This window comes from Pelophylax lessonae (assembly GCF_965119305.1).
Source record: "Pelophylax lessonae genome assembly, chromosome: 3".
Classification (NCBI taxonomy): Eukaryota; Metazoa; Chordata; class Amphibia; order Anura; family Ranidae; genus Pelophylax; species Pelophylax lessonae.
This window is the reverse complement of record NC_138770.1, coordinates 612,558,896-612,585,585: the sequence shown is the minus strand read 5'-3', so window position 1 is coordinate 612,585,585 and position 26,690 is coordinate 612,558,896. Positions and strand designations below refer to the sequence as shown.

Below are 26,690 nucleotides of genomic sequence, written 5' to 3'. Positions count from 1 at the left end.
CCAGTGTATGGGATTTTTTTTTTTTTTAAATAAGCCACTATATACCTTATTTTATAGCTGCACTCATGTGACTGGCCGCCTCTCCCGATCTGACAGCAAAACAGGCGGGGCTGAAAACCCCCGCTGACGTCAGCCAGGACGAGGAGAGGAGGAGAGAGGCGACCGATCATGTGCGTTCTGAGCGCACATTTAAAAAGGTATACAGCGTCTTATTTTTAAAAAACCACACTGGGGACATTATCTATTATAACGGAGGGAATTGTAGAAAAAACACACAGTTTTGATAGCAGCAGGAGGGCTGGGGAGAGGATGGAGCAAACAGGCAAGGAGGAGGACACAGGAGAGCTGCAGATGACGGAGGCACGTAAACTGACCACAGTGTCAGGGCTCAGCAGCAATGATAAACCGTGGTCAGTTTACATGGAGGGAGGTCAGAACCAGGCAGGATCAGCCAGGTATTTCAGCTGATACAAAGGGCCAAACTACACAGCACAAGCACTGTGCTGTTGTTCGTGCTTTAAAGGAACAGGATCCATTTCAACTTTTTCCCAAATGAAAGCTCATGTTACAATGTTGAACAAATGTAATACTTAATCCTTTAAGTGTCTGTTCACCTTTTACAGAAAATCTGGAAAGGTGACCTTCCATTGGACCCCTGATCCCACTGTACTTCTCCTGCGGTCCTGAGCTGTCAGGGCTCCTTAAAGTCACTCCACCGGTCCAGAAAGTTAAAATTCCCTTTCTCTCCTCTCTGTCCAGTTCTAACAGGACAGACTAGATTGATTCTGATTGGTCAGCGCCATCCATGTGACAGTACTTTCCAATATAATCTGTTTGGTCCTGGCAGAGCAGTACAGAGAGGAGAGAAAGCAGCTGGGATTTCAAATCTCAGACTGGTAGGGCGACTTTCGGGAGCCCTGATAGCTCAGGGTCGCAAGAGATACGCACAGGGGGTGGGGAGGTCAGTATTAGGGCAACCTACCAGATTTTCTGTAAAGGTGAACTAACACTTTTAATCTGGATTCTGGCATTAGCGCCAGTCTTGCACAGTTGAGCAGGCACTTCTTCTGCACTGAAATTGCTTACTTTGATTTCACGGCACACTGTAAGCTTCTACCAGCGTGCAGGAGAAGCTGCAGCAGTCAGATAGGGCTTGCCTCATTTCCTGGCTGGAAGACATCCAGCATCATTCTGCTCATTCTTTTGCAGCCTTACTGTCCCTGGCCTGCCTATTCATTCATTTGTGTTCAGTTATGGAGGCTCAGCATCACATGTGGTTGTTACCTAGAGCAATCTACTTGCAAATACAGCCTTCCTAGGAAGGCCCACTTCTTCAGACTAATGCCCCATACACACGTGCAGATTATCTGCAGACTTTTGTCTGCAGACTTACCTTTTCTATGTAGTGCAAGGGCCTGCCGGATTGCATACAAATTGAAAGTGTTTAGGTTTGACCTCATATTATATGGTTTTGGTAAGTCTGCAGACAAAAGTCTGCAGATAATCTGCACGTGTGTATGGGGCATTACATTTATTCACCAAGGCAGTTTGATATTTGCATATCTCCTCTTAGAAGTCAGCACACTATTTCCACATTGATGGGGGCTCTTGAGAGGATTACTGCGGCAGGGTCCTGTGATGTTTTCAGGAAGCTTTGTATGTACAGCACACCTGATGGCCCCTCTCACAGCCATTATCTGCCTGCATTGCATGGAGATGCACAGAGACCTAGTGATAACACTGGGTCTAAAATAAGGTTTGTACACAAAATAGAAAGGTTTCATTTGAAAATGTCATTATCTTGTTGATAGGGGGGGAGAGTGGAGGAACCATGGAATGTAAAATATAGGCAAATCAAACTTTAGCTTTAATCAAACGTATCACTTTGGATTATTTATTATTTTATAAATAGATATTTTTATAACGTGTCACTAAAGAGTGATATTGCTTTCTTAACCTCAGGACAAAACAAAAGAGCCGGCCTATGGAGCTGATGTCTTACGCTGGTGGGTGGCTGAGTCCAATGTCTTTACTGAAGTTCTCATTGGGCCTACTGTACTCAATTCAGCACGGGAGGATATCAATAAGGTAAGCATAGGTGTTTATGTAATGTTTGAGAGATGATGTATTTGTAGAGATCTTGCTTTACAGCTGCAGTGATTCTATGGGAAAAAAAACTTGGAGCTCTTAAAGTAGATGTAAACCATGATTAAATGATAGTTTGCAGGAGCTCTGTAACCTAGTCATTAAAAAAAAACAAAAAAATCAACTACTGTTTTCACCTTTATTCCATATTATGTTTCATCTTTTCAGCTATTTTCTGTCTGTGGGTGAATGGCATATTGCAGGATGGATTTCATGAGGGTGACAACAGTGAGCCATGCTTGCTGTATAATGTTTGTTAAAACAGACATTTGCCTGTTCCATCGAAAGCCATGTGACAGGTTGACAACGCAGGATAACAATTGGCAGACAGGGTTAGAGCATTGTGATCCTATAACAGAAAGTGACTAAACGAGAAGCTACATGGTGGGATTACCAGGTATTATTTAAATGAATGCTGTAGATTTCAAAAGATTGAATTTCATTATAATCTGGCATGACCCATGTTAAATCTTATATGTGATTTTTAGAGATTGGGTTTACATCTGCTTATTAACCACTTTACCACCGGAGGATTTTGCTGTCTTCCGTCCAGGCCACTTTTTGCGATTCGGCGCTGTGCGACTTCAACTGACAATTGCGCGGTCATGCGACGCCGTACCCAAACTAAATTTACGTCCTTTTTTTCCCACAAACAGAGCTTTCTTTTGGTGGTATTTGATCACCTGTGCTACTTTTACTTTTTGCGCTATAAACAAAAAAAGAGCGTTTATTTTGAAAAAATAACAATATTTTTAACATTTTTTTAATGAAATTCCCCCCAAAAAAGATGTAAAAACCAATTTTTTTAAAAATTTTTGGCCAATTTGTTTTATGCTACATATGTTTGGTAAAAAAAATCGCAATAAGCGTATTTTGATTGGTTTGCGCAAAAGTTATTGCGTTTACTAACAAAGGGAAAGATTTCTGTCATTTTTGGTGTTTTTTTTTTTAACGCGTAATGGCGGCGATCTGCGATTTTTTTTTTTGCGGGACTGCGACATTGCGGCGGACAGATCGGACCCTTGACTGACATTTTTGACACTTTTGGGGGTACCAGTGACATTACTGCAGTAATCAGTGCTATATATATGCACTGTTACTGTAAAAATGACACTGGCAGGGAAGGGGTTAATTTTATTGGAGAGGGAGGGGTTAATGTATGCCTGGTGCTTACTGACGTGTAGGGGGGGAGGTGACTGAGTGAGTCATGGACAGATCGGATGTCCAGCTATGCTGAACAGTCCGATCTGTCACTCCCTGTCACTATGGAGATCCGCCCGCTGTGTTTACACACAGCGGGCGGATCTCCAGACTCGATCCCCGACGATCGGGTAAGAGCAGCGGCGATCGCCGCTGCTCCTCCCCTGGCCCGACTCCCGCTGTGAATGAAAACAGCGGGAGTGAGCCTCCGGCGGCGCGCAAGCGCCGCCCAGAAGGGGGAGTGTCTGACGACGTTAATACTACGTCGTCAGACGATAACGAGCCACTCTGCCGCAGTAGTATTACTGTGAGCAGACGTAAAGTGGTTAACATCATGTCTGTGAAGGTTCTCCTTCATCCAAGCTCTGGTAGCTAGTTCCGGGTTTACCCAAAAGTAAGACATTTGATTGCCAGCAGCAGGAGCCAATGGCTCCCACTGTTTACAATGCCTCTTGTGAGAGCTGGGAGTGAAGAGAGACAAGACGTAGCCAAGCAGAGCACTGGATGGATAGAGGACTAAGGTAAGTAAGGGGGAAAGGGGCACACAGCAAGTGCTAAAAGGTTCACAGCACTGTTAATATTTTTTTTAGCATACAAAGGAATCTTCAATATCAAAGTAGTTGGAATACCTAGGTGTTTCGCTAGGAGATATCCCTTTGAGGAGTCTCTTCTGAAGAAACTAACGGTTCCGTGGTTGGTGGACTCTCAGGTTTCCAGGCTAAATAAGGCCACACTTTTGCTGGTTGAGGATTCTTCATCCGTTATGGACCCCATGGAAAAGAGGGCTAAGGCTCTGGTCCGGTACCTTTTCACCGTGGCTGGTTCAATTTTGAGACCGGTGTTTGCTATCACTTTGGTATCTCAGACCTTAACGGAATGGAAAAAGATTTTACGCCAGGATCTGGAAGGGAGTCAACACCCTCCTGAGCTGGTGAACCAGTTGATCCAGGCGTTACTGTATATTTGGCCACCAGGGTATCTGTGACGGCGGTGATCCTTCGCCGCATGATATGGTTGAAGCGCTGGTCGGCCGACAAGGCTTCTAAAAAGGTTTTGGCTGATCTTCCTTTTGTAGGTGACCATTTGTTTGGTGCCTCTATGGTAGAGAATAGAGATCATTAAGGGTCTTACGGGAGGTAAGAGTACATTACTTCAACAGTTTGCTAGGGGCAAGGGACCTCGTCGTAAATGTGGTCCTTTCTTCTCAGCTCACAAGCAGCCCTTTCATCTGTCTGGATCGCAGGAAAAGGGTTCAAGATCCACCCGTAACTTTGCGGGAGGCTCCAAGAAACCCTGGAATGGTAAGTCCAAATCGGGCACTTTTGGTTCTACAGACAAGCCTTCACCAGCCTGTGGGGGGGGGGGGGGGGGCTTAGTTTTTTTCCGGATACGTGGACCTTGCTCATTCAGGACAAATGGGTCCACGAGTTGGTTTGGTTACAAGATCGATTTTCGGTCCTTGCCTCTGGCATGGTTCTTTCCTTCCAACTTACGCCTGTCTTACGAGCGGCTACAGGGCCTCTACAGAGCAGTGCAGGACCTGTTAGCACAAGGAGTTATTGTGCTGGTTCCAGAGTCGGAACGGTTTTAAGGTTTTTATTCAAACCTGTTTACAGTTCCCGGGAAGGAAGGCAAGTTAGGTCTTATTTTGGACCTCAAGGCTCTGGACCACTTTGTGCGGGTTCATAAATTTCGGATGGAGTCCATCTGCACGGTAGTAGCTTTTCTTTATCAAGGAGATCTTCTGGCTTCTATTAATCTCAAGAACGCTTACCTTCATATTCCAATATATGTCGGGCATCAGTGTTTTCCTAATTTTGCTGTGGGCAAGGAGCACTATCAATTCCTGGCGTTACTTTTTGGTCTCGCCTCACAAAGGTTTTGGCTCCAGTGTTGGCCTTGCTATGACAGAAGGTTGTCACGGTACTGGGTTACGTGGACGAACTGCGACTTGGACATTATGGTGTGAACTCTACAAAAATTCGGGTGGACACTGAATTTTCAGAAATCGGCACTGACTCCGTCTACCAAGCTGGACTACTTGGGTCTGACGCTGTATCAAGAGACAGGTCTACTTGGTTGGTGACAGACTGGAGGGTGAGTACATCAGACTGGGGGCTGGCTGACTTTCATGCACCTCTTATAATCCTTCAACCTAATTTTTTTCTTGTTATAGGGATGGAGACGCCGGGCACCACCTGCTTGGGTCTCACTTAAAGTCCCACCTAGTCCATTATGTTTAAGGAAATCTACTTCTAGGAAGGTTTATCATAGAGTTTGGAAGGCGTACATTACTTGGTGTAAGTCTCGAGGGGTTTCCCCCTGCTCCTTTTCTGTGTCTTGCCTATTGGAGTTTCTACAATTAGCTGTAGATCAATGTTTGACTCTGGGTACCATCGAGGGCCAGATTTCCGACTTGGCTATATTTTTCAAAAAGTTGTTGGCGGCATAGTCCTTGGTTCACACTTATGTGCAGGGAGTTCGCCATCTGGCTCCTCCAGTGCTATCCCTTGAGCCTCCGTGGGATCTCAATTTGGTACTGTCGGTGCTTCAAAAGCCTCCCTTTGAAAATATTTGAGAACTTCCTCTGCTCACTCTGTTGCAGAAGGTGGCTTTCTTAGTAGCTATTACTTCCACACGTCGGGTGTCGGAGTTGGCTGCGTTGTCCTGTCAGTCACCTTACTTGGTGATTCATAGGGACAAAGTGGTGTTGCAACCCTGTCATGCGTTCCTTTCTAAGGTTGTCTCGGGGTTTCATTTGAATGAGGATATTGTGTTATCATGCCTATGTCCTAAGTCGAAACATCCTAAAGAAATTGCCTTACATTCCTTGGATGTGGTAAGGGTGATTGGGATGTACCTGGCGGTAACTAAACAGATTTGAAAATCTGATTCTTTGTTCTTACGAATGGACCTCGTAAGGGACAGGCTGCGTCTGCTGCGACCATTTCCAAGTGAATCAGGCAGTCGGTGGTGCAGACCTATTCTATTAAGGGTCAGGTTCCTCCTTTCCCTGTTAAAGGTTATTCTACGAGGGCGCCTAGTGCCTCCTGTGCCTTCCGTCATCAGGCGTCAGTGGTTCAGATGTGCAAGGTGGCTACGTGGTTGTCTGTACACATATTCACAAAGTTTTATAAGGTGGATGTACTTGCATCTTCGGATGCTGCGTTTGGCCGCAAAGTTTTGCAGGCTGCGGTTGCAGAGGCTTCCGCTTCTTGGGGGTATAATTTTTTCCTGGTGGTGAACTCCTGTTTTTACTAGTTGTGCTCCTGTTTTTACCTGTTTGGCTATGTTTAGCCTTGTTAGGAATTCTGCGTATTGCGGTGTTTTTTCCCACCCCTCATTGACACTGCTTTGGGACATCCCAATGGTCTGAAGAAATGGAGCGGTCAGTGAACGAAAGAGAAAATTGGATTTTTGTCTTACCGTAAAATTCTTTTCTCTGAGGTTCACTGCTGGACACAGCACCCGCCTCTCTGTTGGGTTGGGTTATATGTTCTTCTGACACTGCTTATTACAAATTGATGTGCTATAGCAGGAAGTGATGGTATACCCTCTGGGACTGCCCCATGGGTGTAACCAAAAAAGGTTTCTGCCTAGTCCTACTCCTGAAGAGAGAGCAGCATAAAGCCCAATGGTTTGAAGACATGGAGCTGTGTCCGTCAGTGAACTTCGGAGAAAAGGATTTTATGGTAAGACAAAAATCCAGTTTTTTCTGCAGCTTATCCTTTTGAAGTCTATTGAACAAAAAAAGCACAGTTTTGCATTTAAAAAAAGTCCCTGACCCTTTCCAAAAACGCAGCAGTTGAAAAAAGCATTGATGTGAACGTGTCCCATAGGAAACAATGTTAAATGGAACTGTAGTGTGTTTCTGAAGAAAGCACCAAAAAACTAGTAGGGGTAAACCAGGCTTAAGAGCATCCTGTAGCTTCACCGCTTGTGTATCTCTTTTCAGCTGCGGAACACGCTGCGCTTCATGCTGGGTAACCTGTCTGGGTTCAGCCCAGAAACGGACTCCGTATCCGGCACAGAGATGTACATCGTTGATCAGTACATGCTGCATATACTGCAGGACTACGCCAGCAAGGTAATGATGGTGAAGACCAGCTGTTGGCAGGGCATTATGGTACTTGCAAATCTCAGAGGCTTAAGAGCTACATATTACGTTAATGGCACTTAAATAAGCGCAATTATTCATTTTAGTAAAGTGACCCTATTAAGGGGGTCAACAAATTTTATAGCAGCACCAACCTGAAAGTGGTTATGTCCATACACCTCCCCCCATTTTCTAAACATTTACCCTGTAGCAGAGCTCCCAGTTCCAGTCTGATTTGATTGTTTAGTTGAGTATCTGGTCCCCTTGATGGCTGCTGGGGTTCCTCTGGCTGACCCTTATCGCTGGATGACAAATTGGTAAACTTTCAGACGGACTGACCAATGGGGTGTGTACAATACCACTTTCTTCACAGCTTAGTCTGTTTAATTTTGTTGACCCTCCAAGAGGGTCACTTTAAAAGAAACCTGTCATGACAAAAATACATAGGCTGCCATTGCTGACCTGCTACAACTACTAGTCATCTAGGTGTCATAAAATTCAGGTCTGCTGATCTGCTTCTTTCAGTCAGCAGCTTAGTAAGCACGGAAGCCGTAAGTTGAGTATAACAGCGGGGCAGCTGTCATTTTTAGAAGCGTATCAGCAGTGGAAACCATTTTTGCCATGAAAGGTTTTCTTTTATATTTTGATATGTTTTGATGCATTGTTTGCATTGTGTTTATTATACTTCATATCTCTAGGTAACAGAGGCCTATAAGAATTACGAGTTTGGAAAAGTTATCCGTCTACTGGAGGCCCTAATCACCAGAGACCTGTCAAGCTTCTACTTCAGTATATTAAAAGACAGGTAGATCTATTTGTCCTGCTTGGCTGTGTGTATAAAATATCTTTTATCTTTTATCTGTTATCTTTGGGCATTGATGAGCCCTGACATGGTGTCCAGATCAACTGATGGATGGGCACAACTGATATTTTTATTTTCAGGTTGTGGCAGCAGGCTAGGCAATTTATTGACATGCAGCATAACAAACCTCACTAGACTATTCAGCATGTGACAAAAAGACAGCCAGAAACCAGCAAGCCATTCAGAATAATGACAATAAACCAACATTGGGGTGGCATGCATCCAATGTGTAATGACTCCACAGCTTTTTTATTTATTTTTTTATTGCTGCCAGGCAGGGTATTTATGACAGAAGAGACCCTACCACATTTACGGCCCCAGATCTGTGCCCCGGGGATGGGACCTCTGTATTGCCTTTCAATTGGCCGAAGGCACAATCCCCAGAAGGAAGATCAGGCGAAAATGGAAGTCCCAGGGCTGGCCGGATCAATCACTCCACAGCGCTGGAGGGCATGGTGTCCGCAGTGGAGAAACAGCAGTAGACTGATCTTCCCAGTGGCTAGGTGTGCAGGGGGCATGTCTGCACATGTCTGAAAACTGGAGTACAGGCAGGCTGTGCTCCCAAGCAGAATTCAAAGAAAAAAACTGACCATGCTGAGATGGATGTGCATCCATACTTAGTGTGGTCAGTTTGAAATAAAGCAGGGCGACTGGCAGGATCACCAGGTATTTTACACAAAGGAAGCAATACAAAGAGAACAGGATATCTTTTCATGAAAGTGTATGTTACAACAGAGACCTATCAAAAATATGAAATGTTGGGGTAACATACACGTTGAATCACTGCTGTAGTCAGTGTCAGGGTAGGCTCACACATCTCTGGTGCGAATTACCAATCTGTTTTCACTGTGGATTTCCAAAGCAGCTATTTAACTGCGATTTCCAGATACAGTTCAGATGCAATTTTTGGGAGCCAGCAGCCGCCAGTGTCTTTAACAACAGCTGTTGACTAAAAAAAAATAAATAAATAATGGCGTGCCCCACCCCCCAAAATCCATACCAGACAATTACCCGAGCATGCAGCCTGGCAGGCCATACCAGGCCACATGCCCTCAACATGGTGGAAATGCTTTGGAACAAGGGCCTCTTCCCTTCAACCCTGGCCAGTGGTTGTGGGGGCCTGCAGGGAGGGGGCTTATTGGAATCTCGAAGCCCCCAGATCCCGCCCTCCCCATGTGAATAAGTAAGGGTACGTTGTACCCCTGCTCATTCACCAAAAAAATGCGTCAAAGATAAAAACAGAAAGTTTTTAACAACTTTATTAAAAAAATCAAAAACAATGTGACCTGGTGTAGATCCATCTTTAATCACAATAAAAACTGCTGCCGACCTGGAAAAAAAAGAGGTCCAGACCCGTCACTGGCTCCTGCTATCTGACCCTTCTTAAATAGCTAAGGGGTGGGGCCACCAGACAACATCACCGGATGGCACTGCCCCCTTGTGACATAATTGACTGGTGCATGCTGGGTTTACTTCAAGATATGGATTAGGAGGGACCTTCACGCGGTTTCACCTTATCCTGGAGTGTGTGAGTTTCTATTACAGGGACTGTGGATTATAAACCTCTCTATATGTATATCTATCTCTATTGTGTTTGTGACACTTTCAGGCTTTACTGCGAGGAGGAGAAAGATCCCAAGCGTCGCTCTGGTCAGACAGTCTTGGCTGCGGCTTTAGATATTGTGGTACGCTCATTTGCACCTATCCTTCCACACCTAGCAGAAGAAGTGTTCCAGCATGTGCCTTATAACAAAGGTATCTGATGTTCTTTTTGATCTTTGTAATCAGAGACCCTATTGGTTTCCAGAAACTGTACAGTAATGGAATCTTTTTTTCTATTTGTCCTGATGGAGCAGAAAACCAAAGTGTTTTCCATGGTGGCTGGATTGTGCCCAACTCTGTGTGGAGGAAACCTGGCCTTGTAGAAGCTGTGGAGGCCGCTTGTTCCATTAGAGATGTCTTTCTAGGTGCCATTCCGGGAAAGAATACCGCTGAGTATGAACTCACAGTTGTCATTGAACCTGGACTGTTGTTTGAGTTGATGGAGGTGAGCATAGCCAAGGTTGTGCTTATGTACAGGATTTATAAAGTATTAACAATCCCAATCATAGCGGGGAAAGCCATAGACTATGGGAAATACCCCCCACTTGCAGGACTAATGGGAAAGAGGTGATGCTTCATTCTGCACTGTCCCTCTTAAGGGTTCCGGAAGTAAAGTGTCTTTTCTCTATCTCCTAGTTTGAGACACATTATAGCAGTGTATAATACTGACATGATTTTTTTTACTTTTCACATTTTACGAGCTTGATGTGTGCTTCCATATTGTGTTACATAGTACATCAAGAGAGTGAAGGGTTAGACACAAGCTCACAATTGCATAACAGGCCATAAAGTGATCTGGGTTTCTGTATAGCTGCCCATTCTCTTTTACAGTGTGGGCGATGTGGTTCCTGTGCTCAGTGCTATTCCAGGGAGCCTTTTTTTTTTTTTTTTTTTAAAGAGGATTTGAAAAAGAAGAAAGGAGTAGGGAACATGTAATATTGAGCTACAGTGGAGTTTTGAATTATGTGCTGCTTTCCAGTCTGATTGTAAATATTAGTTCATCCTTTATGCTGTTTGATTTGCACTGGCAGTTAAATTAAGTAATTATAGTGCTTTTGGAGACATCTAGTGGATATCTATAGAACAACATTGTTTACTATAGCTGAACTTTACTTCTGTTTACTTCCTGTGTGGAGGAGATGGATGATTATGATGTCTAACACACGTATACACTAATGGGCGCTGTGCATGTGCAATGGCCTTTTTTCGGCCATTTTTAGCCCCATATAAACAGGAAGTATAGCTGTGTGTGTTTACCAGCCTCTGAAGCAGCTGGGTTACCCGGCGAAACCGGTCAGGCGTTAGACAGCATCCTCTTCACTGGCTCACGTAAACACCGGCAAACTGGATGATATCTTTTTGGAGTAATGGCTACCAGCGGTGACGCTGAAAGAATAAGTACCATATGATCTTATGGGGTTTTGCTTATATATGAACATCTGCTAAAAGTGAAGGAGGTGTCATTATCAAGTGTACCATAGAATATCATCACTTACCAATGTAGGACTGATACGTGGATTGGGACTCTATATACCCTATATGAGAGTTATCCATAAGTCCATGGAAGGCCAGAGGAGTATGGGAATCATATGGAGTTCACAAATGTTCCTGTGAAAAGGGTGTTCCTGTTTTCTACACAAGGGGACACCAAAATATATACGGGTGGGATCTGTTTCTCAAACTGGGAACATTTATCTATATACTAATGGGATTGTCCATTGCACATGCAAAATTTGTGTGAGGGAGGCGAAGTTTGTCTACCATCACTTTGGAGAGGACACGTCATTTTATGAGTATACCTCCTCTAGCCCACGAATGTTAATGTATTCCGCTCACTTATACAATCTGCATTTCTTGGATTTAAGGAGACAGAGCTATTAATCCCATTTGAGACATCACGGTCTTCCAAATACAACTTACCCCTTTTTGAGAAGTGACCAGGAAATTTTATTTCTGAATCCATCCTACAAATACTTTACATGAAATCCATATTAAATCACAAAGAGGACCCATGTATATATTAGGAATGGACTTCTAAGAAAGTGCACAAAATCTATTTTTTTTCCCCCCACTTTTTCATATTTTTTAATATCCTTATATGACATCTTTCGGGGGTATGGTATTAAAATTTTCAAGCGCTACATGGGTGGTTGCCTTTTCACTACATGTCTGAAATACCTATTGGGTTTGACATGTGGTTTGGGCATACTACACTTATGTGAATATAGCATGAATTTTGGATACATTGTATGTGTGTGTATATATATATATATATATATATATATATATATATATATATATATATATATACATGCATGCATATAACACAGGCCTGTAGAGGACAGGTGATTTAGGACCTGCTTTTATATGTTGTATAAGTGTTTTTTTATAATTTTCAATAAATGATGAATTTTTATATACATAGGGCTCTTTCACACGGGCGGTCCGATCAGATCCGCCTGTCAGTTTTTTAGGCGGATCTGATCGGATCCTCCATGCAGCTCTATGGGGCAGCGGGTGTCAGTGGAGGTCACCTCTGCTGACACCCGCTGCCATCCGCATCCGATCCTGTGCTGAAATCTGGACGGATGGAAACCCTATTTTTCCATCCGTTCAGTAATCGGAGCGGAGCGGATCTGATGAGAGCGGACAAGCGGTCCGCTCTCCTCCGATCCCCCATAGAGGGCAGCGGGGGCTGAGACACCTCCCTCTCCGCTCTGCAAGCGGAGACGGAGCTGTCATCCGCCCGGCTCAGTGGGGATCGCGGATCGATCCCCGCTGAGCAACACGGATCCGCCTGCGGAGGCGGACCGTGTGAAAGAAGCCTTAAATGGGAGTTAGCAGAGCGTTTGTATTTACATGTTATCCTCTCTATGGAAATTTAAAATTATGCTAGAGAAAAAAAAATATTTTCAGGTTTTCAAAAATATATAGGAGTAGGTAGAGCTTGTATCCACCTTGGTTTGGTTGTATGGCTTGCTGTTTGGGCACTGAACAGGAGGGAGGGGCCAGGATCACAGAAGGGGGACCCCTGAAAAGGAGGATCCGGGCTGCTCTGTGCAAAACCACTGCACAGAGCAAGTAAGTATAACATGTTTGTTATTTTTTTTAGGGAAAAAAATGAGACTTTACAATTACTTTAAAGAGTAATACAGGTCTGTTAACTCTAACCAAGCCATGGCTTCACAAGTGCAGATAGATGGGATGAAGGATGATGGGGTGGGCTCCCAAATTCCTCCATCAGGTAGGGACAACCCTATGCACAGTTTGCCCTTTAATGGTGTCCTTTTAGATTATCGCTGAATTCGCTGTCTCAGGAGCACAATCATTTGGTTCCTTTTGGTCTGGGAACTTTCTACAGCCCTTACGGATTTACAGGACCAGCTCTCAGAGGTTCTCACTAGGTTGGAATACCTGGGATGCAAGTGTGGGTGCCCTCATCTCCTCTAAGTACTTGATCGTGGAGGATGAGGTACTTGAGAAACATCCTTAAGAGCAGGAAGCTATCAAGGACTGGGAATCCTCTGTAGATGAGTCCTTCCAAACCACAGTAGGCTTCCTGGCTGATATGGTGTGCTCGAACTTGAAGTTACCACTTCCAGAATACTCTTCAAAAATCATTGGGTTTGGAATATGGCAGCCACCAAAACATCCCAAATCCTTTCCAGTGCACCCTCACTTGCAAGAAGTTATGTATGCCAATTGGACTCACCTGGAGAAGATGTTTTCCCCTTCAAATCAATCAATTAATTAAGCAGTACCCCATATAGGGGAATATATACAAGAAATGGGGTTCTCCAGCTGTAGTGATAATCAGCCCTTACCTACTAAAAGAAGGCCCTGGCGGTCCCAGTGGATAAGGTCCTAGTCTTTAACCACTTGCCTACTGGGCACTTCCACCCCCTTCCTGCCCAGGCCAATTTTCACCTTTCAGTGCTGTCATGCAACACTGTACCCCAATTACGTTTTTATCCACACAAATAGAGCTTTCTTTTCTTGGTATTTAAAGCCGGCTCTCTCTCCTCTCGCACCACCTGAGTCAGCAAGGGAATCTCGGCCCCGCCCCTGCATCTATCAGATGGGGAGAGGAGAGAGCCAGCCAGTCACGTGATCACTGGGAGCCGCTCTAAAATACGGTAAAGGCGGCATATTTTTTTTAATAAAACACAGACAGGAGCACTTGTAATCAGTGTACAGAGAGGATTATATGAAGTTGTAAAAATGGGTTAACAACCAAGTTTTTGCTAAAAAAATGAAAAAAAAAAAAAAAGGCCGACATTTTAAAAAAATCTCCTTTACTGATGTGCGCTGATAAGGCAGCACTGATATGCTGTATTGCTAAGCATCACTAATGGGAACTGATTGGTGTCACTGATGAGTACTGCTGGGGCTGTACTGTAAGCAGGGCACTGATGATCAATGCTTTGATTACCTGTACAGGTCTCCCCTGTGAGGAGATGCTGCTGATCCGCTCTCTTCGCCACGCACTTTGTCAGTGTGAGGAGAGACAATAAACGGCACTTCCTTGTTTACATTTGACCGGCTGTGATTGGACACAGTCGATCTTATGGGTGAAGAGCTGCATCATTGGTTCTTTACCGAGATCTGGGTTGCACCAGGTCCTAGGAACATGGCACGGCGCGAACGCCGCACTGCGCACCAGTTCTGGGGAGCCGTCATATGACTTTGTCCCAGAACGAGAGTGCAGCCCACCCCCGACCATTAAATATATGGTGGGCGGGAAAAGGTAAGCCACGGATAAGAGTTTAGAAGCATCTTTAAGGGGTCGTCCTCTATGGTGGGAGTGGTTTTGCAGCCTGCAGTTGATGTGGGGGGAGTTTGCCCCAAGCCCTGCAAGTTTCGTTCCAGAGAAGTGGACAATTTTCTGAGAGCTTTGAACCTCTCAATGGATGCCTTTTGAAGACTCCATATGACAGTTTTTACAGGTGGAAACTGTCTGTCCACATGAAACGGTAGTTAAAGTGGTTCTAAAGCCTAAACATTTTTTACCTTTAAAGTGATTGTAAAGTCTTGTTTTTTTTTTTTTAAAAACTAACATATTATACTTACCTGCTCTGTGCAGTCTGTTTTGCACAGAGTGGCCCACATCTCCTCCTCTTCTCGGATCCCTCTTCAGCTCTCCTGGCCCCTCCCTCCTGTTGAGTGCCCCCACAGCAAGCAGCTTGCTATGGGGGTACCCAAGCTGGGTCACAGCTCTCTGTGTCCTTTCAGACACGGAGCCACGACCCCGGCCCCACCCCACCCCCTCTCTCTCCTGATCGTCTGAATGATTTTTATTGACAACAGCAGGAGCCAATCATGCCACCCTGCTGTCTTAGCCAATGAGGAGGGGAGTCCCGGGCAGCTTAGACATTCCTGCAACATTGCTGGATAAAGACGAGCCCAGGTAAGTATTAGGGGACTGAAGGGGGCTGCTACACACAGAAGGTTTTTTTATCCTAATGCATAGAATGCATTAAGATAAAAAAACTTCTGACTTTACAGTCCCTTTAATGCATTCCTTGTATTAAGGTAAACAAATGTTTACGCATCAGTATCCCCCCTTCACCTACCTTTTACTTACCTGAGCCCTCATTTGATCCAGCTCTTCTCTCCCCTCACTTCCTGGTCTTTGGCTTTGCTAAGGCAGTGAGAGCCATTGGCAGCTGCTGATGTCAATCAAAGCCAACCACAAGAGGGCAGGGTCAAGTCCCGCTGTTTGTGTCTATAGACGCAGACATCGAGGTTCAGTAACGAGCATGCACAAGTGCCACCATCAAATGCTGCTTTCAATGGGGGCAGAGGGGAGGAGGCAAAAAGAAGAGGTTCTGGGCCCCTCTGTGTAATTCCATTGTACAGTGCAGGTAAGTATAAACCTGTTTGTTGTTGATAAATGCTTAGTTTTTTTTTTTTTTATCACTTTAGAGTGTAGGAGCTTCTTTGCAAGAAGCAAATAGAGAGGCTTACCTTTTGAGGGTAAACACTTGTTTGGACCATCCTTTAATACCTTCATCTAGAATGTGATTGTGGGTAAAAAAAAAAACACTTACCCCTAGTTTCATAAGAACAACTGGAACAACTGTCCTCTTGACAGTAAAGGGGGTACCCCCACTCACACGGGTGAAGGGATATCTATCAGCCTTTATGGCCGCTTAGACTCAGAAGTCACAGATAAGTTGATCTGCAGCATGGTACAATTTTTCTATATACATGTCCTTCATTAAAACATTGTAGATTGAGTTATAATTGTACATAAATATCGAGCACAGAGTTTTTCTAACGTATCTTATACACCGATGACTCAAATGCTGTGGATCCTCTAGATGTCTCATTGACAGATTGCTTCATACTGTTTTGTGTGACAGACGCTGCAGATGGAGGAGACATCCAGCACATCACAGCTCAATGAACTATTAATGGTGTCTCAGACCAGCCTGGTGACAGAGTTACCGCTAGATCTACAAGCAGAGGCCATTGTGCTCAATGGATCTTTCCTTATCAACTTAGAAGGTAGGAAAACCTGGCTTTCTTGTTGTATTAACTGCTCTTGTAACGCATCATTATGTTAACCAAATCACCTTATATCTAGCCATTCACAGAAACCATTGTTTTTCCCAGGTGGGGACATCTGTGAGAATGAGTCCTATAAAGTTGTGATTCAGCAAAGTACCAAAGAGCGCTGCCCCAGGTGCAGAAAATACGTTGCCACCTCTGCACTGACGCCTTGTCCACGCTGCCTGGAAGCCATCGCTGGGAAATTGAGCCAGTGATACAGAGGACTCAGGAAGAAAATACATATGTCTGCAGACTAGGGAATGGTAATATGGGCCTCTCAGCTTGTCCAGGTTCTCTGGTCTGGAAACAGTTGGACAGCACCCAAGGACTGCAGTAGCTGCAAAGGAAACGTATGCAGAAGCACTAATGGCCTCTAGGGGGCAGAACAATTACTAAGGCTCTGAGCACCTTTTTGTTTAAGGCTGGCAATGCATGATGGGATATGAAACCTCAAAGAAGTGCAAAGCCATTAAGTAACCAAGTTTGGTATACATATGCCAAGCATCTCTTAAGTTATTGAAAAAAAAAAAAAAATGTACTACCCTGGACAGTAATTGTCTATTTTCTAGGCTGAACATAAATTCATTCAGCTGGCTCTAACCTAAATAAATCCAGCCTGTAAAATGTCTGCATGCACATCTGTGTTGGTTGTTTGGCCAAAAGAACAAAGAAAGGGCGCACCGACCTAGCGCATTATCCTCAATAAAAGGCTTTATTTATGTAACATTAAAAAATGGCTACTCACAGACGTAGATAAACATAAGGCGTGTCAAGCTGATTTGCTCAATTGTCCGTGTTTAGTCCATATAATCGTCCATGACCGATGAGATGACTGACGCGTTTCGAGGCATAGCCTCTTCCTCAGAGCCACTCGGTGCGCCCTTTCTTTGTTCTTTTTGCTTGTAGTACCGGTGGACGACCCCAGTCCGTTAAGGGCAGCAAGACAATAGCCATCTAAGAAGCCATTTGTCAGTCCCGTGAGGAGTGTGGTTGAGGGGCTTGGATGCCAAGCGCAGGAGAAGGGTGGTTTCACCTTATTGTTTTTTGTTGGTTGTTTGGCCTCATGCACACTTGAGCTCAAAAACCTTGGTCTTACAGGCTTTTCAGCTGTTTATTTTTTTTCCCTGCCCGACGCGCCTGACTGCTAGGCGTGTTTAGCGCTTAAGAGTTTTTCATTTCGATGGCCAAAATAACTGAATATTCTGGCAGATTATTAAACACCCAAGTGCTTGAAGCCCCTAAACGCTTTTGCAAAAACGCAACTTTTCTCCTGACAGAAGAAGAGAATTTTTAAAAGCCCCCAGTGTGCATGAAGCCTAAGAATTTCCTTATCAATGTTTCAAGGTCTCTGGATTGAACAATGACAAACTGACAACCACTTTGGCGTTGGCAGGTTATCATTTTGTTTTTTTATACTTTATCAGGACAGTGTGATCAGGTAATGAGTCATGGTGGATGACCAGAGTGCAGTGTAAAACTTCTCCAGAAAAAATTGCTCTTCCGTTGTATGTTTTTTATACAGTCTATAGAATCTGCAGATCTATTTTTGTTTAATATGATATTAAACATTGATATGATTATTAGGCCATTTTTTTTGGTAATTTTTTTTATCTCACTGAACCACTTGGCAGCACCTACAGTTATCTCCTGTTATTGGTGAAGTATAGGCAAAAATTATTTTTGGCTATTTGCACAGTAAAAAATAAGTTAAAGTAGTGCTATAGGCAAAACCTTTTTTTCCTGTTTTATAATTGAGCAAGGGAGCATTATAACCCCTGTCAGATTTTAGTTTGCCATCTGTGCCCCATTGCGGAGATTTACCTTCACTTTCTGTCCCATAGCCAAACAAGAAGTGAGAAGAAATCCCTAGAAATTAAGGGAATTCCTTGGGGACCTCCAACTAGTGTCCCCATTGGTAGATTTCCCCTCTTTTCTGGGGACAACCCAACATTTGTGATTTGCTTTTTTCTATAATTTTCAGTGTAATGGTAAACCAGACAAATAGAGAGGGTACATTTCCCTAATGGGGGTACAAGAAAGCAATAAAAACTGACAGGGGTTCTAATCCCTCTCCACTCTGTCCACAACTAGAAAAAAAAGTTTTGTCTTTATTTTTAACTTTAACTCTAATGATGTATGCCTCTTCTCTGGCTGCTGCACCCTCTGTAACATATCTTTCTTACTCAGGCAGCAGTCTCCTGTAGCAACAAACATCCAGCACTGCCTGCAGTACACTTATCCCTGTGGGTTGCTCATATCCTTTCCAGTCATAACAAGTCTTGCGTTTGTTTCAATGAATGCAAGATGCTCTGTGATTGGAGAAGATTGTGACATCCCAGAGCATCAGCATTTATTGTAAAACAAAAATTTTACTTTAAATTTCTCTTTCGTTCATTGACGAACACAGCTCCTGTTCTTTTTACCCATTCGATTATACTGCCCCCTACAGGAGTAGGACACTAGGCAGAAAAAAAAAGTCTGACTACGCCTATGGGCACTCCACAGTCTCTAAACATTAAGATCCGGCTGAGTTGGGGAACGAAGGAGTCCCTGATATGGTGGCTTTGTTTTCCGGCTCTTCGGCTGGGCAAATCCTTCCTCCCCTTGTATTGGACAGTGGTCACCACAACTGGCAGCCTGTCCAGCTGGGAAGGCGTCCTCGGCAAACATTCTGCTCAGGGGATCTGGACACTGGAAGAGTCCAGACTACCGATCAATGTCTAGGAACTCTGAGCGATCAGACTGTCTGGACCAATGGACGGATTGTCTTAAGGGTTGTCCAGTGCGCATTCAATCGGACAATGCCACGACTGTGCCTTTTGTAAATCACCAAGGGGGCACAAGAAGTGTCCTGGCGGCTCTGGAGGTAGCCAGCATTTTAAGGAGGGCAGAACGGGTTGTTCTAGCCCTCTTCGCCATATACATTCTCAGGGTAGAAAACTGGCAGGCAGATTACCTCAGTCTGCAGGCGTTGGACCAAGGGGGAGTGGTCTCTTCATCAGGAGGTGTTTCATCAGTTGTGTCTCCGGTGGGGCACCCCCGAGGTGGATCTGTTGGTGTCTCGGCTCAAAAGAAACATGCAGTGGTTTGTGGCTCGGTCAAGGGCAGACGCCATAGATGCTCTGTTGGCCCCAGTATCGTCTGCTTTATGCCTTCCTTCCTCTCAAGCTTCTTCCTTGACTTCTATGCAGGATCGAGGCAGAAGGGATTCTGGTCATCTTAGTAGCTCAAGACTGGCCTAGATGGGATTGGTACGTCGATCTGGTGTGGCTGGTCGCCGACATTCCTTGGAAGCTTCCTCTCAGGGAGGATCAGCTGTCCCAAGGACCGATCTTCCATCCTGCTTTTATAGTCGCTGGCTTTGACGGTTTGGCTGTTGAACGCTGGGTGCTGAAGGATAGAGGTTTATCTGAGTCTGATTCCTACACTGTTAAAAGCTAGTAAAATCTATTTCTAAGAGGATCTACCATCGTACGTTGAAGTCGTACATTTCAAGGGCTGAGTCTCTTGTGGTCCATCCTCGCTCCTTCTCGGGGGGGGGAGGATGTTGTTTGAACAGAAATTGGCCTTGAGTACCATCAAAGGCCAGGTGTCGGCTTTGGCGGTCTTCTTCAACAACCTTTGGTTACACACTCTTGGGAATTTTTTTGCTGTTCCCACCCCTCATGTTTAACACTGCTTTGGGATATCCCAACTGTTATGAAGATCTGAAACTGTGTCCGTCAATGAATGAAAGAGAAAATGGGATTTTTGACTTACCGTAAAATCCATTTCTCTGATGTTCATTGACTGACACAGCACCCACCCCTCTGTGGAGTTGTAATTCTATTGACACTGCTTGTACCTAAACTGAGTGCCTATAGCAGGGAGAGGCGTATACCCCCTGGGAATTGCCCATGGGCATAGTCAGACTTTTTTTTCTGCCTAGTGTCCTACTCCAGTAGGGGGCAGTATAACCCAGCGGTTATGAAGATCTGAAGCTGTGTCCGTCAATGAACATCAGAGAAATGAATTTTACGGTAAGTCAAAAATCCCATTATTTCTCTGCAATACATGCACATTATCTCATGTTTTAGCCTTATAAAAGACACTGCAAGGTAACAACGAAAAAACCGAGTGCACTCCTTACTTCCTGTTTGAGTTGACAGCACAATGCCTCTGCTACACAGAAATTCCAAGCAATGTTGTCAGCCTTCTTTCCTGTTGCATTCTGGAACTTCTCTAAGAACCCACAGGGAACACAATTATTTCAGTGCAGAAAGTTGTACTCTTATTGGCTGTCAGCCCTGCCTATTTCTCCCTTCTGGACTGCAGACTCCCCCCCCCCCCCCCCCAATTTCCATAACACAAAGGAGAGGTGTGCTGTAGTCCAACAGGGAGAACCCACCAACAGGTTGTATGGCCAAGTGCTGTGATTCTACCTGCTGGCCTCTATAATCCCTACTATGTCCTGTAGTGACGTAGTGCCCCGCAAGTGAAACCCCAGCACCCAGTATCTTACACACGTATTAGTGTTGGATAGCAGTGGTGTTTCTACCTCTGCAAAAAAGTGATGATTGGGCTCGTCCTGTTGGACAGGCATTTATCCAATATATTCTTTTTTTCTTTTTTCCATCAGCAGTTGAACTAATTGTGAGCTGTTTTGCCTGCTAAAATGATGTGTAATTTTATGCAGATCTGTGGTTTCTCTGCAGAGATTCAACACCCCCTGCTAAGTCAAGCTGGAGCAATCCAATCAGTAGGGGGCATGAACTATGTGATTGTAGAACCAAAGAGCTGGCTTATTAGGAGGTGTGTTGTACCTATGCAGAGAGACCACTGCTTCCACACAGAGAGCAAAGTTCTCTACTACTTTTCTAAAGAGAACAAAACTGTAAACCTCTGCACACTTTGGGGGATATTTATCAATAAAGTCACAGCTGTGTCTGCAAATATGACACATTTTGCATATCTGTTGTTGGTTATCGATATTAATGTGTTACAATCCTTTGCACTCGGTTTTCTCTGAATATGCAAGCGTTTGGCAGAATTGTTATAGACCTTCACCAGATGTAACTATGCATTGCAGTTTGCCTAAAATCAGCCCTCTGAGCCTGTTTAAATTGAGAAGTGATATGGATGACTTCCTAAAGTGACATCCAAGGTTATTTTCTTTTTTTATTTAAATAACACGTTACCTGTTCTGTGCAGTGGACTTGCACAGAGCACCCCTGATTTTTTATTCTTCCCTGAGTGCCGCCATAGCAAGCTGCTCACTCCTGAGCCCTGCTCTGTGTGTCCAATAGACACATAAAATGGGGCTTGGCCCTGCTCCTTCATCACTGGCTGTGATTAGCAGCAGTGGGAGTAAATGGCTCTCAGCCAATCAGGAGGCAGAGACCTGGGTGAGCAGCCACACTCATGCACATTGCTGGATTGCGCTCAGGTAAGTATTAGGGGTGAGTTGCATACTAAAGGATTTTTACATTAATGCATAGAATACATGAAGGTAAAAACATTCAACCTTAAGAACCATTTTAAACACAGATTAGTGTATTAAAGTAGTATTCCGGGACATACCTAACTTAAAACTAGAAATAGATAAGTATACGTGTTACAGGGCAGGGAACAGTTTTAAGGTGAGCTATATCCTGGAATTCTACTGCCAACATTTGTAAATTTGCTGCAGAGTTGGCACATAGATTCACAAAAGCATATGCGGTTTGCCACTTGCAGAAGTTCAGCCACAACAGTGGGATTACTGTAAATAATGGGATTGATGTGTGTACATTCGCTTACTATGAACAAAATACAACTGCATTGAGAAATTTTCCCATTTAGTTTCGGTTCATATGGAATGTATTACAGTAAGAAAGATAATGTTGCATATTTGTAAATCATTTTCTGTAGGCTTAGGTGAAGGACTATGGAGCAGTAATTATCAGGTCTGCAGATACCTAGGACGCTGAGCTGGTGCTCCAGGCTAAACTATTTTTAAAAGTTGTTATTACAAAGATACAATATCACGTCAGGTTTTTTCTTTAATACTATAATCTGATACATTTATAGCAGACAATGCAATTCGACTTTAAATAAAAGTTACCCCGTTCCCACATTGGTTGGGCTAAGACATGGCTATATAATGCTCGCTACAATCCAAGGTGTATTTGCAGCTTTCTAGAATGCTGGCGGCTAGTAAGAGCACTTTGATTCCAGGAGTTAATATGGAAATCAGTGAAGGTAGTGTCTGTGTTCTGATATACAGTGAAATGACCTGCACACCTCTCACTTGCTTTACAGTAAGCCATGGCAATTTCCTTCCATCAATAAACGGGGATCTAAGGGGTGACAGGTTCTCTTTGATCATGGGTATTTGCATATCTTGTGGTGGAACATTCTTTACAAGGATGAAGATGATCTTTTAGTTTTGCACACTTGCTTGGTTTCTGATCAGGACTCCAGTAGAAAAAAATTTCATCCAGAATTTTGAGCTCCACGAGATGGAAACATCTATTTGATGGCGTCACCCTTCCCTGACGGATTCTCCATAATAACCGATGAGTCCAACTGCAAAGTGGAGACATCGTCCATGTGCGAGGAGCAAGGACACAAGCTGTTGGGATCCCTCCAAGAGATACAAGAAGCTGGACGGTGATCCATCCCACTCATAACTGAAATGTCAGCGTTGGGAGGAGTAAGATTGTTTGGTATTATTAGTAATGGATTTAGACAGGATAGCTGGTTTAGTCTTCATTTAGAATGCAGTCCTGATCTGTACACTGTCACAATGCAGACATGGCTTCCACAGCTTCTATAAGGTTCAGGGCAAGGCTGTATTGACCATTGTTTTCTGGGAGAAGTTCAACAACCTTGTCTACCATTTTGGCAGTGGTGGGGATTGGCACATCTGTGTTCTGGAGATCTTGTGGATCCTAAAAAGAAAAAAAAAAAAAAAAACAGATTTAGTAGGCTGCTCGTGTGGCCTCTTTTAAAAGTCTGAAACAAGCACCATGGAGCAACCAGATTCCAGTCTCTATTCCTCAACCACACTACCTGTTATCACCCGAGGACACAGAACTAGGTGATAGTAAGAGTTGTGGCAACGGAAGTGACAGGTTCTGATTATCAAAGTTGGTCACCCATAGCTCAAAATATCAGATGGTTCATCAGAAATAGGAAAAATTTGAGCTGTAGGCGTCCCTGTTGGCACCCTCCTCTGCCTCAACCTCTTTTAAAACAAAGGAGCTGGGTGGAAACCGTTAGCTGGACAATGACTGCACCAATCAGAAGAAGCCACTGTTCATGTATTAGACGCAGGCAGATTCCCCCCTCTAAACTGTTTGGCATGGGTGGGGAAAACTATTTCTCTTGTTCAGCCTGTGGCTATTGTTAGACCACTGGAACAGAGGGAAGTATTTTTTACTTTAGCTCTGCCCTAACATTGCAAATATACTTACTTTTGCTTTCTTACTGCTGCGTTTAGCCCACAGATGCCACACTAAGACAGCTCTGATTGGCCAACGCTGTCACATGCGCCTTTACAGCCGGAGGGTAATGTGTCTTTCCTTCAACTCCTAATGCTGAGTGGTGGGGAAGTGAAGAAAAGAACTATGTGGCTGATTTGATAAAACTGGAGAGTGCAAAATCTGGTGCAGCTCTGCCAATTAACTTCAGCTTTGACAAAAAAAAAAAAAAAAACTAAAAACTGGTTTCTATGCAGAGCTGCACCAGATTTTGCAATCCAGTTTTAGTAAATCACCCCTGCTGTATATGCAGCTAGGTTGGTGTGTTGAATATTAACCTGCTGCTTTACCCTGATTGGGTGGCGTGAGTATACCACAGATTTATAAGATCTACTTGTAATTATAAATGATTCCCTATGATGTTCTGATTGTTGCTCAAGAAATCAGTCTGGAAGTTTCTCTCAAAATGACCCATAAGGCCCATAGACAGGTGATGACAGTTGGATTCACCTTGCTGACCAATGCCAGAAAGAAGGAAGTAGCTGTGCTGGGTATTTTTAGCCAAATGCTACGGTTTACTCAGAGATAGGCCGGTACTGGCCATAACTTCCTATTTTACCCTCTAATCGGTTTATAGAAACCTCTTTCAAAAGAAAAAGATTTAGCAGCTACAAACCATCTCCCCTTCATCCTCTAATGGTTGTGCCAAGCTACAGAATCAGTAAAGTGCAGTCACTTAGCAGAATTATGAAGCAGGAAGAAGAGCAAATATGGCTGCCCTGATATTTCATATATAAATTACAGTAAGAAGGGTTTCAAAAGTTAATACACGTTGAGATTTTTTTTTGTAGTTAAATTCCACAATAAATTTATGGCTGGGCAATGAAAGTATATTTAATATTCTTAAGTAGTAAATTAGTTTCAAAACAAAACCACACTGACCTCTGTAGTTCCAGTCACTGTGTAGAAATATCTTTTTTGAATTTTTTTTTTTTAAATAGATTTTTGAAATACAAAAAAAAAAAAATGCAAAAATAGAACCGACTGACAGCAAAACTGGTCTCGCAGGACCAAACTGCCAAAAACGATACCCTCCCCCCCCACATTAAAATAGTATGCAACAGTAGAAGATACAATGGTTACATAATCAATTCACCACGATAGAACTCTCTTAACCCCCAACCATATAAAAGCCAGATGGTGATCTCACAAATAAGAACAGTGTGTGTATCCCAGTCACAGGAGCAAACATGGGACATCGGTCCTTGCATCATTGCTAGCAATACAGCTTTAAGACTGACAGCAGAAGTGTTCTCTTTGCAACTAAGCATCATTTTCCTCCAAGTAGTAATGCAGTGCAGCTCAGCTTCCCTTGTCCCACCTCTCAGAAACTCCCCCTCTTCCAAAGAATAACTCAGCTTCCCCACCCACCATTGACTCAGCAGCTCAGCTTCCCAACCCAGCATTGACTCAGCAGCTCAGCTTCCCCACCCAGCATTGACTCAGCAGCTCAGTTTCCCCACCCACCATTGACTCAGCAGCTCAGCTTCCCCACCCACCATTGACTCAGCAGCTCAGCTTCCCCACCCACCATTGACTCAGCAGCTCAGCTTCCCCACCCACCATTGACTCAGCAGCTCAGCTTCCCAACCCAGCATTGACTCAGCAGCTCAGCTTCCCCAACCCACCATTGACTCAGCAGCTCAGTTTCCCCACCCACCATTGACTCAGCAGCTCAGCTTCCCCACCCACCATTGACTCAGCAGCTCAGCTTCCCAACCCAGCATTGACTCAGCAGCTCAGCTTCCCCACCCACCATTGACTAAGCAGCTCAGCTTCCCCACCCACCATTGACTCAGCAGCTCAGCTTCCCTTGTCCGGCCTCTCAGAAACTCCCCCTCTTCCAAGGAATGACTCAGCAGCTCACCCTGATCCCTTATGTACCAGCGACTCTGTAGCTCACCCTGCTACCCCACTCCTGCTTCATCCATTCTTTGGCTCTGTGCCTTCTGCTAATTCCTGAACATCCCCCCCCCCCAATGGGATTCACAGGCCACATGCAGAAAACAGTCAGCCCAGCAAGCGCTCACCATTGCTTTGATCCAGGTACAGAGGGTTGGTGGCAGCCTGGCCAGCAGCTCCATTCCTTCCTTTGTCTGTGTGTGCAGCAGTGCATGTGCCAGTCTCTGTCCACACAAGACCAGTAGTTGGGATGCCAGCACCTCCTTATCCAGCACTTGTAGAATGGCCTAACAAAAACATTAAACACAAAGCAGTAAAATCATGACACAAATAATATCTAAGAATGTGAAAGAGCTGTCAGTGGGTTCAGTATCCTATTCTGATGACTTGGAGGGGAGCTCCAGCAAAAATCTGATTAAAAAAATCTCTCCTTAAATGATCAAATAATAAAACCAGCACTGCAATATTCACCTTTAGTGCAGACATTTCCCCTGCTTTACTTTATTTTTGCACTAGATGTCCTCACACTGATGCCCACCATCATTCAACCTATTTCCTCTGAGCTCAGGCTGTCCTGAACCCGTTCCAGCCTATGAATGGACAGTGAAAGGAGAAGCCGCACAGTGATAAGCTCACCTCTCTGTCACTCTGCTCTCTCCTCCTATCAATATGCTTTGTGGCAGCACATGAAGTGATTGGCTCCTTGTTCTCCTTTTTTGCAGGACAGGGAATAAATTGTGTGAATATTCACTTCAACTATCCAATCACATGTAGACAAAATTAAGAAAAAAGGAATTTGCTTTTCACAACATTGGATGAAATAAAA

At 44.1% G+C, this 26,690-nt stretch overlaps 3 protein-coding genes across 3 annotated transcripts in view; 1 reads left to right on the top strand and 2 right to left on the bottom strand.

The window, feature by feature from the left end:
• IARS2 (isoleucyl-tRNA synthetase 2, mitochondrial) overlaps window positions 1-16,737 on the top strand; it is a 109,559-nt gene extending 92,822 nt beyond the window's left edge. Inside the window, exons 17-23 of the mRNA XM_082249463.1 lie at window positions 1,963-2,088; window positions 7,301-7,432; window positions 8,140-8,246; window positions 9,913-10,058; window positions 10,160-10,350; window positions 16,271-16,415; window positions 16,524-16,737. Coding sequence (XP_082105589.1) covers window positions 1,963-2,088; window positions 7,301-7,432; window positions 8,140-8,246; window positions 9,913-10,058; window positions 10,160-10,350; window positions 16,271-16,415; window positions 16,524-16,675 — 999 coding nt within the window. The 3' untranslated portion in view covers window positions 16,676-16,737. The remainder of the gene's footprint in view (window positions 1-1,962; window positions 2,089-7,300; window positions 7,433-8,139; window positions 8,247-9,912; window positions 10,059-10,159; window positions 10,351-16,270; window positions 16,416-16,523) is intronic.
• Window positions 1-21,669, bottom strand: part of BPNT1 (3'(2'), 5'-bisphosphate nucleotidase 1) — a 178,902-nt gene extending 157,233 nt beyond the window's left edge. Inside the window, exon 1 of the mRNA XM_082249466.1 lies at window positions 21,665-21,669. The gene's annotated coding sequence lies outside the window, so the exon portion shown is untranslated. The remainder of the gene's footprint in view (window positions 1-21,664) is intronic.
• Window positions 21,670-22,993: 1,324 nt separating this feature from the next.
• The window catches only part of RAB3GAP2 (RAB3 GTPase activating non-catalytic protein subunit 2), a 107,649-nt gene continuing 103,952 nt past the window's right edge, over window positions 22,994-26,690 (bottom strand). The window contains exons 32-33 of the mRNA XM_082252557.1: window positions 25,993-26,151; window positions 22,994-23,371 (exon numbers count right to left, since the gene is read on the bottom strand). Of these exons, the coding sequence (XP_082108683.1) occupies window positions 23,222-23,371; window positions 25,993-26,151 (309 nt within the window). The 3' untranslated portion in view covers window positions 22,994-23,221. The remainder of the gene's footprint in view (window positions 23,372-25,992; window positions 26,152-26,690) is intronic.